The sequence below is a fragment of the Procambarus clarkii genome, chromosome 51, assembly GCF_040958095.1.
Source record: "Procambarus clarkii isolate CNS0578487 chromosome 51, FALCON_Pclarkii_2.0, whole genome shotgun sequence".
Classification (NCBI taxonomy): Eukaryota; Metazoa; Arthropoda; class Malacostraca; order Decapoda; family Cambaridae; genus Procambarus; species Procambarus clarkii.
Window position 1 is genome coordinate 18,227,179 of NC_091200.1, and position 17,035 is coordinate 18,244,213.

The 17,035-nt window shown below is 38.2% G+C and overlaps 1 protein-coding gene across 1 annotated transcript in view; it reads right to left on the reverse strand.

Moving 5' to 3' along the window:
• Window positions 1-219: 219 nt before the first annotated feature.
• GTPBP1 (GTP-binding protein 1) overlaps window positions 220-17,035 on the reverse strand; it is a 33,281-nt gene continuing 16,465 nt past the window's right edge. The window contains 3 exon segments of the mRNA XM_045768907.2: window positions 220-4,499; window positions 6,707-6,807; window positions 10,728-10,838. Of these exon segments, the coding sequence (XP_045624863.1) occupies window positions 4,280-4,499; window positions 6,707-6,807; window positions 10,728-10,838 (432 nt within the window). The 3' untranslated portion in view covers window positions 220-4,279.

The window sequence follows — 17,035 nt, forward strand, 5'->3', positions numbered from 1 at the left end:
GATCCCAGGCGCCGGTGAGAAACAATGGGCAGAGTTTCTTTCACCCTATGCCCCTGTTACCTAGCAGTAAAATAGGTACCTGGGAGTTAGTCAGCTGTCACGGGCTGCTTCCTAGGGGTGGAGGCCTGGTCGAGGACCGGGCCGCAGGGACACTAAAAAGCCCGGAAATCATCTCAAGATAACCTCAAGATAACCCCGCAGGAAAAAAATACACTCGCAAAGTGTTTAAAATATCTAATGTATTTTATCACAATTGACAACCTTCCATTGCAATGTCTACAGTTTACCAGTATTAACAAAAAAGGTACCATGACACAAAGCTTCATACACCTATACAAAAGCAGGATAAAAAGTTTCATTCCTAAATCATTTCTTTATAATGTTATACACTCACTTGGACAAATAATCGGAGTTGAAATTATTGATGTGCACACAGCTATGTGAATGTCATAACGTCAAATCACAGCTCTACCTTGTAGCCTCAAAATGAGAAGTAACTCCAACATTATCAATCTACCACTCACTCGCTCACTCACTCACTCACACACTCACTCACTCACTCACACACACTCTCACACTCACTCACATCAAGGGCCTACAATTCCTCACAAAGTACAGTATGCTTGAATAACTGTTTTACTCTGTCTAGTACAATAAAAATTACAACAATCATTTAAGATACATTATTACACAGGTATTACAAAGTTACAATAAAGAAAAATAATTTAGTTTTAGTCATATGTATTTTAAGAGAAAAATGGACTTCAATTCAGTTTCTGATTGTACTAAATTACGTTATCAGAGTTGTACTAAACTTGTTACAGGTTGTACTAAATTTCAACTTGGTTTCTGACTAAAGTATAGAATAGTTCTGTTTCACATTGTACTCATGGTTAGTTATGTTCATTTTACTAAAATTCAGCTTTAAGATGTGCTAAATATATTTTCTTTCAATTTCACTGACACTTAGCCAATCTCAGATAAGAATGTACAGAATTTGTGTGTTTACTTTGTACTAAATTTTATTTATGCTCATTTTCTATAAAATTGTACATTTTCATCTGTCCTACTTTACACAGCACATGCGAGCTATACACAACTTAAATCATAGCAGAAGAACCTACAACATCGCACTGTGCTGCAGTTCGCCACATTTCCAAATATTTCACTCGCTAATGTTAATACAGTACTTATCCTTTACTTTGTCAAAATTCCAGTATTTGAATAATATGCATTTTATTTTTACAATTTTTTTTTTTTTTTAAGTAAAGTTTCTTTCTTAAACATGCCTCATAAAACACTAAATGAAGGTGTTTTATGATTTTTTTTTTGTATTGTTTTTAATCACAAGACAATAAAAAGACTAGACCAGTTTACTATCTTAATGGCCTTCAGTGTAATATAACTTTGACATCAGGAATAAACATTAAATTAATTATCATTTGAGATGGAAAAGACAAATTTCAAATTCCAGATACTGAACAAAATCTGAAGTACAATATGTCCAATTTTTAATATGTTTCGGGCAATATTTCTGTCTTGCCAGGACCCAAAATACATTTCAAAACATCTCGGATGCCTAATGAAAATATACTATTTCTTAATATACTCTGTTTTTTTTTTTTTTGTTTTTGGTATGTAGCTTGCCCTAAAAATACAAATTGGGAGCAATGACAACATCAAATATAATTCATATTATTCAAGCATAATCCATTATGTGATGTGTATACTTCTATTATCGCACTCGCTATCATCAGCTCTTCAATAATCAAACGAGCCATGTTAGCCACCCAAAAATAAAATATGGAAATACTTACATATGTGTATACTTTCTTAAAAACAAAGAAAAATATATCGATATTCAATCTAAAATTAATTTTATTGAGAAAATTAGATATCCAATATTTGCATACTGTTACTTAAAAATACTGCCGGTCTTTTTATATTGTGGGAGACAACCATGTGCCTACAACATGCCCACTACTGATCTTTGCCATTGCAATATTATTATCCATTAGTAACCCTACAGTTCCAACTTGAAACACCAGAAGATATTAATGAAACAGGATAACACATGTTGGCATTAAGATGTCAGGCACCTGAGTTATCTAACTGCAGTCCTCTTAACTTGGGCAAGATATTAGCTCTTCACCACCGATACAGTGTGTCACAATACACGCATTCAAATATCTGATGTGTATTGATGAAACACGCTAACTTACAGTATATATTTCATGTTGATTGAGGCGATCTATCCGTTTTACATGATATTCACTATCTATACATGAGGGTGTCAGTTTAATTCTGACATAAACTAGCATTTCCACCAAAGAAATTATTACAATGCTCATAACTTCTTTAACAAAAGAAACATTGAAGCAAGTAGATCAAGTCAGTTCAATCATCACTATACAATGCTGTGGAAACTAAAAGCTTAAATCACCAATAGCTCTACATGGTCAAATGTGTCTTTTCCATTATACATGGCTCTTAGTTAAATATAATTTTTCTTTTCTGTTTTTTTTCCCACAGCACGAAATGCATATTAGTGATTATATCGGTCATGAAATTCTAATGTATGCCAGTTTCTCTGTAATCTGATCCAGATGTGCCAATGATGACTGGGGGATACCTATTTCTTCACATTAAAATATGGTAAGTCTACTTATAATGTACTGCTTATTCACTGGAAATAAAAACAAACACACTAACTTCCTATACAATCTTTGCTTATTCACTGTTTAGAGGTTCAGCTGGAGAAATCCATATGTTAACATGTAGGGAGTAATGTGAAACTATGCACATGATATATTCAAGTTGCACAAATTAAAATTCTAAATCCAAAAACGAATGTGCCATATTCTAAACTGAAGGTCACAATGAAGCAATACAGAGAGTCGCTTTATTATGAATCCTCATTGCTTGAGAAATCCTCATTGCTTGAGAATCAATCTTAAAAAATAATGTGCTGAATGTTATGGAATGCCCCTTTCTGGGTGGCAGCTCAATAGCTCCTACCCTAGGGCAACAACAGACATGCCAGGTTTCAGTGATAATGTGATAATCTCGGCCCACATCGATTTTCTACCTCTATATACCCATGCATGTATCGCAGAGCTGCAGACCAGCACACCAAGTAATGGGGCTGGCCATGTAAAGGGCAAGCCTAACATGGTATTATAGGGCCAGCCTAGAGAATAAATAATCACACCAAGCAGCTGACATGACTGGTCTTTGCATGTAAAAATGGAGGAAAAGTTGGAAAGGAGAAAATTAAACCACAATGTATACAATGCACACTGCAGCAACCCCAGAGGAACTTCACGGATAAAAACCCACATGAACACAGGTGGCCACCTACATGAGAGGGGGGGAGGGAGGGGGGAAAGGGAGGGTCAATCAAAACAAAAATCCATATATCAAATACCAGAAAGTGAAGCAGTCCCTGAACCCAGCATGAACAGTAGCTGAGGTATGCAGAGTTTTTGTATGCAACTTTTTGAGAGACTTTCATTTAAAAGCAGTTCATTTCTGCAGTGGATCAAGCTTTGATTCTTACATGCTTCCTATCAACAAGTTGAAACAAAAAACAAGTTTGGTATAAAATGGCATGTGCTCCTAGATGCCAGATATTGTCACAGAAGCTTGGCGAGTCTGTCATGACCCTAAGGTGCCAAACTAGTAAGCTAGGAGAGCAGTGTATGTTACATATTTGTTTTAGGCTGCAGGATCAAAACATTAACAACCAATTACCCATTAATTATTTTTTAAGACTGACTACGTGTTGGTAATAAGTTTTGAGAAACGTTTACTTGAATAAAAAAATATTTTACTCAAGCGACAGAAAAATCAAGTAATTGCATAGTAAAGCCTTTGTCTTATTTCTGGCATATGAAACCAGCATATGCTATATATTACAAGACAATTATGTTTGAGAGAAACATATTTTTTCTTTTATCGTCTAATTGGATGTTTAGTTAAACCCACATATTATAAAAGGATTTACTATACAAAATATTCTTGCGTAGTACTGTAGTTATTATATTTAGGGATTGAGTAATTTATCTTGAAAATGTCATAAAAAAACAACATTCAGATAACATCGGTATTTTCATAAGAATACCAGTAATATAAAAATGGAGAAAAAAAGGATAATATCACTGCATCTATATTACAAATCAAGACTCCTGCTTGAGTGAGATCTTATTCAGAGCTGAGCTCTGCGAACCGTGACATAAAATTTTATTAAATAATAGAAAAGAAAAGGTAATACAGTTGATTACACTGAAACCTGTGTTGTTACCAATGGTGGTGATGTGATGTTGTCTGGTCGAGGGTGGACGTTGGATGTACTTGTTCCAGAGGCAGCAATGTGGACAATGCCTGATGCTGAAGAAGTGGGACTGGAAACAGGTGCTGGCACAGAACTGGCCCCTCCCAGTTTCAAAGGGCTTTGGAGTCCTGAACTGCCAGACATGGTACTGTTGCTACCACGCGACCTAATTAACAGTGTTGAAATCTTAATTAAAATATGGTAACAAAATATTCAATGATATACAAAGAACATGGTAAAATTGAAATTGAACGAATAAACTAGTGCTGAATGTAATGAAACGCCATTTACTGGTGGGTCTTCGGTGACTGTTGCTACCTGGTTAGCTCTGCACTTAGTTCATATCAAACCAGGCCCTTAGAACAATACTGTAACACCTGAACAAGCCAAACAACGATCACGGTAAACTCTATCTACTAATTTCATGAACTTTTCAGGCACAGGTCTCACACAGTGATCTTTCCAAAGAACTACCCAAACTGAAGTCGACTCCAAAGAGAAACTGTACTTCTCAGAGAAAAGAAGGATAAAGAAGGAAAAAAAAGGATAAATGGTGGACAACAGTCTTTGCCAACAGCACCAGGAAATAGGTCCCTGAAACACAAACAATAGGAACATGACACATTTGTGAACCATCAATAGACATAAACCATACATAGAACCTATGGTTCAGCAGACTATTAAACATACAGCTTTTTGTGTGTGTGTGTGTATCCTACGATACTGACAATGTTGCCTGACCAAACAGAGCCAAGAGTGCACAGTCTTACCACCTGTCACAGATAGGCAAGAATCATCGGGTGCATTTAAGTATTTGTCAGGGTTTTGTTTTGGTAGGTGCTTTTCCATAACTTTTAAGTGGCGAGAGTTTGAGAGACTTGTGTACTCTTTTTTCACTGCATTTAGCAGCAATGTGCTTCAATATTTACCAGATATTTGATTATGGTATGCTCCATTGAATGAGAGTATCGCAGGTACCTGGCCTTGGCTTTTAAGTTCGCAAGTGGCACTGTAACTGACTGACTATCCTGTGCAACAGCACAACTGCCTATGCTATGTCCAAGGAGCCAAGTATCGAGTAATCGCATATCTAAAGCGCACAAACTAAGCTAGAACAGAGATGATACTCTGATAAGCCAGTCAGTTTCACCATGAAGAAAAATAAATGCCTTGCATACATGCACATGAGAAGCAGTCACTGAAGGCATAAGCCCACTGCACAACAAAACAATTTTTTGAAGGACAAACACTAGTCTATCACTGACTAACAACCAATATGGAGGCAAGTCAGTTCAACAATGAGATAATTTTAGTCATCTCCAGTGTCTACCGAACATTAGCACAATACGGCAGGGAGCTTGAAAAGATCCTTGCTGTGCTGAATAGCATGTCAACCTCCCTTCACAATGCAGACCTATCCTCACACCTGGAGGGTCTTTGCTATCAGGAGCAATAGAGTGGCTAAGCTCAGAAAACTAAATTATAACATGAAATTAATTAAACAAATTTAAAGACATAGGTCTACATGTATCAAATTATTGTATATCAGACAAAATAAAAAGTAACTACAATAAGAACTTTAAATATTCTGAATTAATAGAATATAACAAACTAGCAAGGACATTTGCTATTCAAGAAATTAAACTGCATTACAAATATTCAACAGAAGCATTTTTTAGGATGCAGTAGATGTGTAGAAATGCATTGGCAAACCATCCACTTATATCATTACTACATTTTCCACTTTCGTGGGAATGTTAATAGACATTTCAAAAACCTATACCTCTTCCATTCACTGTATCACTAACACTACTTACTCTGTATATAGCACTATGGACACACAAGCACCATCACACTCTACAATCATCCAGAAGAGCATCAAATTGTTTCATAGGACTAGATGTACACTACTGATGACTGGTCATATACAATACATTACAAGGAAATATATTCACTCCCACCTTATATGCCACTTCCACTTAAGTCTAGTCTCTTACTATATTTCAAGTGTTGTTTACACTCAATCCCCATTTTGCCTCGCACTCATTCACCAGTATACACATCATCTCTTTACTCTTCCCTCTCATTGGCACATATTCACATACACACTCTTCTAAAGTGTGTATTTGACCACATTATCCATTCGTTCAACTAGCCCAAACCACCTCGGTACACTCTCATCACTCTTGTAGCTTATCAACTTCTGCACTCTAAATATCTATTGTAAAGGTTGTAACAATTATTCTGTAAACAACAAATTAGGTCATGCCCTCTAATTCTACTTGAACCAATTTGTATCTAGGAATAAGCAAGTCTAGCATGAAATATTTACTTCTCCAAATAATATTTATGTACATTTACATATTAACTAACCTGTGTTTGCCCCCTCGCCTACTGCGTTGCTTCTTAGTGCCTCCAAAGTTTCCTCCTGCTACACCCTGATTCTGTGCTGCACATCCATCACTAACTCCAGCCTTGGGGGGATTAGAAAAAACTAGCAATTTTATCCAGCCAATGAAGAAAATGGAAATCATCTATATAGCCTGCAAACATTTAGCAACTTTGCTGATCTTAATAACGAGACTTTTGGCAAGAAAATACCATATGGAAGCATGAATTTAATTGTACACAAAGTTTTGCCTGGAACTTTCTAAAACAGCCTTTTCTTCGACCATGAGCACTTTGCTATGAACGCATCTAACAAAATCAGTTCAATTTCACACTTCTCATTCTATCCAGTCCATTCATTCCTATAAAAAATAACATGTCTAAATTTGTTTAAACAGAACAGTGTCTTGAAACATTTACTTCTTACATTCCTTATTGCCAATTCATTCCTGTTGCATTTACAAACGAGTACATAACATGGATTATGTATCCCGAGAAGCTACTGTAGAGAGCAAAGGAACAAATATAAAACCCATTTGTATGTTCAATCTAGCCTACATCTGAGAACTGCAATCTACAAGACACTCTTTCTTCTTACTCTCCACTTTGATTGATTATAATTATACATATTGCTTATTACTTCCAGTAAAATGTTAAGAGAAGATAGGTGAACGAGAAACATTGCTGTTCTACAAGATAAAACAAAATAGCACTTGATTAACAAATGGTAAAATAAAATTTGCACCACCTTAATTAATTTTTTAAGCATCATGCTAAATACCATTACTATTCGGGCAGTGTGTTAACAAGGTGTGCTAGATAAAGTAGTAAGTTTCCTCCTGAAAGGACTCAAAATGGTCGAAGTGCACACAACGGGGAATTTATCATTAAGTAAATCTCAATGGTGATTTATAAACAAAATATAATAATAACAAAAAAATGAGGCACTGGTAATGCAAAAATAACATGATTATAAATTTGTTCTTACCTGACTTCCATCACCTGCTCCAACATTCTACAGGAAATTGACAGTGATGAAATACTCATATTATCATATGCCATAATTTATTACACTAAAATAATTAATTTACAGTAATAATAACCATCATATATGTACTGATCTGAACATTCACAAATACAGTAAGAACAAAAAACAAAGTCACTTTAATCTAGTACTCTATGCCTACAAACAGTTTCTGCAACAGAAGCAGCAAAACATTAATGGTTGGTTATTTATAATAAGGTAAAAAATAACCAACCTTTGAGTCAATATATCAAGCACCATGGAGAGAGACTCGGTTTCCAAAGGCAAGAGTCTTTCTAATCTCATTGGGAAGAATCATAGCCAGGACAGGCTAACTGTCTGCAAACATGCAGCAGACCCCCTTTCAAATACCCCTGCCAGGGCATTACGGTGCTTAACCGACTGAAGGAATACAGTAATCAGTTTAGCCGGGAAGGAACTCCAAATGCACTCATTGTCACTTTAAATTGTTTTTAAACCCTATTTATCATCACAGGGGTCACCAACTGGAGCTCTTCATTACTACGAGTTGTTCAATCACTTAGCCGTCTATGGCTGCACTGACAACAAAACCAGGTTCATTGACTCAACCCTCCTTGCATTCTTCTTGATGTAGAATCAAGAACAGTGCACAGGAAAATCTAACACATGAAAGGGAAGTGGAGAACAGTGACACTTAAAGTATTCAGACAAATGAATATTGCTCAAGAAGCCTACTGGATTTGTTACTGGTTCTAGATTTAAACAAACTTTGTTTTTTGTTTTTTTGTTTTTTGCAAATTCTATTAAACACCCCTGTCCCACAGTCACAAAATACAGTATACACACACAAGAATTAGACATTACAAAATTAAAAAAAAAGCAGTGAATGTACTGAAATGCCTCTTTATGGGTCTATGGTGGTTCCTTTGTTTTTCTGCCTGGCAGACTCCACCAAATTCAATCCACCCCAAGCCCTTGTGAGACATATCAAGAGGCCAAAACCTTGCCACACCCCTCTAGTGAGGAGCAATATGATGGGGCCCATAATCACCTTAACCAAGAATAGGGCACCAGAAAGGAAGGTGAATCAAAACATACTACAACAAGGTAAACAAACCACAGAAAATGGGACAGCAAGACCCCTAGATTCACAAACCCGTGTGAGTATGGCTGAAGTGCTGAAGTAATTATTTCTTTCATTACACCTGTACACCACCAGGGGCTGCACATCTTCCTCCTTGAACCACCAACCTTAAACCCTCAGTCATATAACTAAAAAATGGAAAACCAATTTCCCAGAAATGGAACGAGAGGGTTCCAAAGAGCCAAGGACCCATCAGAAAGAGGCGTTTCATTACATTCAACTCCGGTTTTTAGGGAGGGTTCTGAATGGTGACTCCTTGGTGCATTTGCAAGCATAATGTTCAGAGAAAAAGATGACAACCGAAGGAGAGTTGTGAACACCTTGGGCATAGCTATACCTGCTGCCTACACTGAACCATAGACTGGCACTTCATTGATAATCTCAGCTTAGCCAACTCAGGCAACAGCCAGGAAGAAATGAGCTCCTCACAGACCAATAAACTTTTCACATCTGCTAGGGTAACGTGTGTGATGCGAAGTCCACTGCAATGAGTTCTTGCAATAATAATAAGATTCTGGACCAACAGCTGCCAAAAATGCCACTTCTTGAAACTAAATAGGGGGTAACAAAAGGCCAAATTCTGGAACAAGGGGGCCTTTCCCACCAGCACCACACTGTAAACAGTAAACATTCAAGCACTGAAGATAAAAAGAAAAGCAGTTACGTCCTACTAGAAAGTAAAGCACTGCTCTCTAACCAGGAAAAAACAGTCATCTGGTACTGCAGTGCACTGTAAATCCTAAGCCACACGTTAAGGCTTTAAGAAGCCCAGACACACAAATGACTTGTATTCAGTACACACAAGAAGCATTCATATATATATACAATGAAACTAAAGTTTCTAAAGATAAACACAAATCAATTAACTTTAAGACCAGTCAGGAAGATTGTGAGAAGCCTCGAGTCAGGGAATACTATGGTGCTGGTTGTGCTGCCTGCTGGTAGTCTGCTTAGTAAACTGGCAGTCACCAAGAAAGCTACTGGGTGCTCCCTGGGCTTCAAAGAGCTCGACTGAGCATTTTTCAACACCTCCATAGAACTTGTATTACCATGCAGGGACATTTGAAAGGATACTGTTCAAATATTATGAAAGGTGTGGACATATAGTGAATCAAGGTGGTGTTAGCATATGTTTGATGGTATGGTGGCTGGGTGTTGATTTGGATAAGTGGAGGGTGTGAGTATACAGTTGCCAGTGACTTTGGTGAGTGTTATGCAGAGGATGTTGCATAACACTGCATAACGTTATGTTGTTGGATGTTGCGTTGGGTGGGTGTGATAAATCAGGTTAAGAGTGAGGGAAGAATGATGCAGTGGGCAGTTGGTGGGTAAGTGTATAAGAATTTGGTGAGTGAGTGAGTGGATGATGTTGATATACATTTGGTGGTGGTTGGATTTGAGTGCTTACTTATTAATGTGTATGGGAAGCATGGTCTAGCTCTTTAGGCCCAGCCTTATAGCTACAGGTACTAAGTGTTTAAATGTGTCATATTTGCACTTAGCACTGTGGATAAATGTGGCTTGAATTGCTTCCTTGCAGTGCAGTCCCCTTGTTTACCACCCTCATTACATACACGTGTTTCCTTGCTTCCTCACTTGTGGCATGGTGGCAATTGTCATGGCCAATAGCACCAGACACTCACCTCCCCATCATTCCCCCTGCCCCTTCAACTGCCCATTATTACAAAACCTCTACGTGTCACTATAGTCAAACCACGAAACATTAAAAAAATATACTGTGTGTGTGTGTGTGTGTTACAATTCATGTGGCTGGTGGGCAAGGGTTTCAAAAATGTACTTTAAAACAAGTGATTTAAGACTTAAATGCTATAATGAATCATTGCTATTAGGCTTACCTGCTTTACCATCTTCATAATTTTATGATTCTTCTGGTGCTGAAGTGAAGCAATCTTTGGGATAACCTCCAAAACACGACCCACAGCTTTGGTGCGACCTTCACGGAAAACCTGTCAATATAACGGGTCTTGAGCTTAGAATACACAGTATACAGTCAGATTTCAGTTATCAAGACACATACATATTTTTAAGCAAGGTATCCCTGGCTCCTTTTGCAGCAATAACCCATACCACAAAAACAAATTTGAGTGGTGTTGGTGGGTGTGAATGGTGCTGGGGCTCATAATTATCTAAGTGTAGTTACAGGATGAGAGCTATGCTCGTGGTGTCCCGTCTTCCCGGTACTCTTTGTCATGTGATGCCTTGAAACTACAGACAGTTTTGGCCTCCACCACCACCTCACTTAACTCGTTCCAACCGTCTACCATTTTGTTTGCAAAAGTGAACTGTCTGATGATTTTTTTGGTAGCTTTGATTCAGAAGTTTGAAGGGAAGGGAACTATCAGGGGAAAGTGCCAAGCCATTATGACGATAAAGTGCTTGGAAGGGATTAGGATGAGGATTTGGGATAGGACAGGGAGAAAGGAATGGTGTCCAACCACTTGGATAGTCAGGGATTGAAAGTCGACCTGCATGAAGTGAAACCGCCACTCTACCATCCAGCCCAACCTACGTACTTTTGTTTTTGACGTTGCAGTTTTCAAAACATCTTTGTCAATTTTTCAATTCTTGTTACAATTTTGTATGTAGTGATCATAACACATCTTTTTCTTCTATCTTCTAGCTTTCATATATTAAACGCCTTTAACCTTCCCTCGTAGCTCATTTCTCAGTTCCGGAAGCCATTTAGTTGCCTGTTTTTCCACCTTTCTCAATTTATTGATATGCTTCTGAAGTATGGGCACCATACAACCAGTGCAAATTTCAACTTTAGTTTCACAAAGGTTGTGAACAATTTTTTTATTATTTTGCCATCCATGTATTTAAAAAGAGAATTTTAAGTTACAAAGCATATAAAATCTAGTCCAAGTGCAGTGAAAAGCTCTGTACCTCAGGGTACAGTCCTTGCACCGCTGCTTTTCCTTATTCTCATATCAGATATAGACAAAAATACAAGTCACAGCTTCGTATCATCCTTTGCAGATGACACAAAAATCAGTATGACAATTACCTCGGCTGAGGACATTGAAAAACTTCAAGCTGATATTAATAAAGTTTTCGACTGGGCATCAGAAAATAACATGATGTTTAACAGTGATAAATTCCAGGTACTCAGGTACGGTAAAAATGAGGACCTTAAACATAATACAGAGTACAAAACACAATCAAATGTACCCATAGTAGGAAAACAGCATGTAAAGGATTTGGGAATAATAATGTCTGACGACCTAACGTTTAAGGAGCATAACCAAGCAAATATTGTGACAGCCAGAAAAATGATAGGATGGATTACGAGAACTTTCAAATCCAGGGATCCCATCACAATGGTTGTACTCTTCAAGTCACTTGTGTTGTCCCGTCTTGAGTACTGCTCAGTACTCACTTCCCCCTTCAGAGCAGGAGAGATTGCTGAAATAGAGGGAATACAGAGAACATATATGGCACGCATAGACGCAATGAAGCACCTAAACTATTGGGATCGTCTCAAAGCCCTCCAAATGTACTCACTAGAAAGAAGACGAGAGAGATATCAAATAATATACACCTGGAAGATACTGGAGGGCCAGGTCCCAAATCTACACAGTAAAATAACAACGTACTGGAGTGAACGACATGGAAGAAAATGTAGAATAGAACCAGTGAAGAGCAGAGGTGCCATAGGCACAATCAGAGAACACTGTATAAACATCAGAGGTCCGCGGTTATTCAACGTCCTCCCAGCAAGCATAAGAAATATTGCCGGAACAACCGTGGACATTTTCAAGAGGAAACTAGATTTATTCCTCCAAGGAGTGCCGGACCAACTGGGCTGTGGTGGGTATGTGGGCCTGCGGGCCGCTCCAAGCAACAGCCTGGTGGACCAAACTCTCACAAGTCAAGCCTGGCCTCGGGCCGGGCTTGGGGAGTAGAAGAACTCCCAGAACCCCATCAACCAGGTATCAACCAGGTATAGCATACACTCCTCACACAACGTTCTTTATGTGGTCTTCTTGAAGGGCATGACAATCATCTAAGTTTCTTATCTTCCCTAGTAGCTTGGCCTCATCAGCAAACATGCTTATATAATTGTATATTCCATCTGGAAGATTATTTATATAGACAATGAACATTGCTGGTGCTAGAGGTGAACCCTGTTCTTCTCCACCAGCAACATTTCTCCAGTCTGATACATTGTGCCCTTATTTTTTGGTCAGAAAATTTTTCATCCATATCAGAAGTCTCCCCTTCACTCCTCCAGTATGTTCCAGTTCACAGAACAGCCTCTTGTGTAGAACTGTTGAAAACTTTTTTTTTAGGTCCAGATAAATTCAGTCAATCAACCATCTCTTTCCTGGAAAATCTCTGCGATGCTATCAAAGGAACTACAGTAAGCAGATTTGTTACACATTATCTTCCTGATCAAAACCATACTATTACATAATTTCTCTCCAAGTATTCTACCCATTAGTTATAATTAGTTTCTCTATTTTTTATTACTACTCTTGTCAATGACACAGGTCTGTAATTAAGAGGGTCTTCCCTGCTACCATTTTTTGGTACTGGAACTATGTTGGCCTTTTTTTTATTTATCTGCCAAGGCCCCCTGTACACAAAGATGACTGAAAATCAATTGGAGTGTTGAGCTGAGGTGTTCATTCTCTCAGAACTCAAGGACTCCATCGAGCCCAACTGCTTTGTTCCTAATTAGCTCCTTGAGCCTCCTGTTGTTTGTACAATCTTTTTCAGTTATTACCATGCTCATCAATTGATCATCATTTAGAAACACTACCATGTAAGATTTTACCCCTCAGATAAGTCACTTACATATACAGTACCTGTATATAAAAGAAAAATTAGAGTCCATGGAGCAAGCCTGTGGGACCCTGCTCGAGATTCCCATGTTTCTTTCACACAATGACCAGATTCCTGTTTGCCACATTCTCTAACTCATTCCAGTATCTTCCCAGTTACTAGCCTTTTATCAGATATAGTGTTAAATACTTTTTGTCAGTCTGAAAACATGATATTTCTCCACATTTCTCTATCCTACTTAATATTAGGCCCATTTAGTTACTGCAGATCAGTTTTGGGCACTGCACTGTAAAATTATCATAAATTCTCTCGAAAGTGTGCAGAGAAAGATATCAAAGTTAATCCCAGGCAATAGGAATCTCCCTTATAACACAGATTAAGAAAGCTTAATTAATATTCTCCACAAAGGTGATGAGTAAGAGGAGACAAATTAAATTGTATATATGGATGACAGGTACAAGGGTATTAATAGGGTGCTAAATATATCAACACAAAATAGAACACAAAACAATAAATACAAATTGAATAAGTTTAGATTCAGAAAAGAATTGGGTACACACTGGTCTGGAAATGGTGTTGTAGAGTGGATAAGAGAACACTGTTTCTGAAAAGGAGAAATAAAATTAGAAGACAGGTCAAAACTGAAAACACAAATGAGTGAAAGGGCTGTAAAGTCCTCCTGTAGTGTATGAGTAATACACATATGAATAGAACTGAAAGAAAAGGAGGTTGAGGCAATTTCAAAATAGCTTTAAAACTATATCTAGTTTCCCATTATTAGGGGCAAAGTTGTTAAGCATATCAGGGAGGGTCCCTAGGCAAATGACTGACCTTCTCCAGTATGCAATCCACAACATATACATGACTCCCAGGGACCTATTTATTGTTAGATGGTACGGCATCAGGAACTCTCCTAGTTGTATTTGTGGGGAGGATGAGCTTTTGATTTGCTGAGTTGAGCTGCCTCTCAACTCTTAGCCAACTAGTATAGAGATTACAGAGCCCACTAGGCTGTCATATCTACATTTAAAACTGTGTCTGGAGTTCGCTTCCACTGATTCACTTCTTAATGGTCTCTATTTGTTCACTATCCTGACTCTTGAAAAAATCCTTCTATTTACTAAGTGGCGTATTAGGATATTTAGTTTCCATCTGTGTCCACCTGCAGACGATGAGTCATATTAACATGGATGAAGATATGATTACCAAACCATACATCAGAAGATGGAGAAACGACCATGTTTCAGTCCATCCTGGACTGAAACATGGTCGTTTGGTCATGGTCGAACATGATGTCAAACATAACATCAAGTCATGTGTGAGGGACAGAGGTTGTTGTTGTTTTAGATTCAGCTACTTGGAACAGAAAGTTCTAAGTAGCACGGGCTATGGTGAGCCCGTAACGGGAAAGAGGATGTTGTTGTTGTTGTTGTTGTTTTAGATTTAGCTACTCAGAACAAGATGTCCATGTAGCACGGGCTATGGTGAGCCCATAAAATAGGGAGAGAGGAAGGAATGGGCTAATAAATAAAGAAAGAGTGAGGTGAAGAGCAGGTAAGAGAAGAAGGCAAGAGCAAGGTGAAAGATAAGAATAAAATGGAAGGTACGAATACCTTCGTACCTTCCATCCTATTCCTCTCCATCACACACTACTTGATAATGATCCAGGACGGACCGAAACGTCGTCATTTCTCCATCTTCTGATGTGTGGTTTCATCATCATGTGTCCGCCTGTTTATGAACAACCCATGCTCAATAGTTTGCTTTTGTCTGCCCTATCTATCCTTGGGAATATTTTGCTTGCAGTTATAACGTACCTCAGCGCCATCAATTTTCCATGTACTGAGCTGAGTACAGTTTACCCTCCCATTAATAAATTTTGTATTATTCTAGTCCAGTATTCTAGGAGGACCAAAAGTGTTGAGGTACCAGTGAGTGGTAGCAAAGAGCAGAGGCAGTGACAAGGTCGACCTTTGGATGTATCTGCTGGAGCATGCTAGCGAGGGTGCTAGTGAGGCGCTGGAAGACTTCACCAAAGGAAGCATGCTAGCAAGAAGACTAGTGGAACGCAGAAAGACTTCACCACTGGAGCATGCAAGCAAAGATGTAAGTGGAGTGAAGATTCACAATAGGAGCATGCTAGTGATTAATAGTGGAGCGCTGAAGATGTCTCTGTTGGAGCATGCCAGTGAGAGGGCTAGTGGAGCGCAGAAGATGTCTCTGCTGGAGTGTGCTAGCAAGAGGGCTAGTGGAATGCTTGAAGACCTTACCAGATGGCTTTATCCCCACACTTGATGGAAACATTGTCAGTATTCAGTGTTCATGAGTCCACGTAATGTCTACAGTTTTAACTGTGCTTAATAATGATTAAAAGTTTTATGTTGCCCTTTGATTTCTGTAACCTTAGACATGTCATTGCATCTCCACCAAGGATATGGATCTCTGGACTTGAGAAGGATCAGCAAGTTAAAAGAACTCTGTTAGGGATAAGATCATAACAATGGTGATTTCTAATCTGTTTCTCGTCTCCAATGATGTGTGGTTTAACTCCTTTAGGATTTCCTTATAACACGTACCTTGCAGCTCTAGGACAAGTCTTGTGGCATACCTTTGAAATTTATCCAGCTCCATTTTGTGCTTAACAAGGACTCCATGTTGGTGCTACATATTCTAGAATTGGTCTGACATAAATGAAATGCAATATCCTGAATTGCTCTTTAGCCAGATTCTTAAAGGCAGCTCTTATATTAACCAACCTTCTGTATACAGCAGATATTTATTTAATGTGGGCTTCTTATGACTGGTTTGGTATAATATCAACCCCAAAGTTCTTTTCTCTGTTCAGTCCCTGGAGCATTTCCTCTCCCATGTGATACTGTACCTTATGTGCAGCCTCCTGTTCCTAGCACCCAACTTTATTACTTTGCACATGCATGAGTTAGTTTAGTAGCTACTTGAAGCCCCATTCTTTCATTTTCTCCTTTAGCTTCTTTCAGTCTTCCATTGTATTTACTCATCATTTTTCAATCATCTGCAAACATTGAGAAGGAATCTGTCCCCCTCTGGTATGCTGTTCGTAGATTAGGACTAGGATTGTTCCCAGTGCTGACCCCTTGCTGTAGAACACTATGGGTAACATCCTGCCATTCTACTGCAAGTCAATGAGTTAATCCTTCCTAATAGCAAACACACATACATAAAACATACTGAATAGGCAAGAACACAAAATATATATATATATATAATTCATTGAAGGGATTAGAGGAAAGGAGAGGGGTAGACTATGATTTATATAGCTTCAGAAGGAGATAATCAGTAGGCTGTTTTCTAAACATAATTTAAATAGTGTACAATA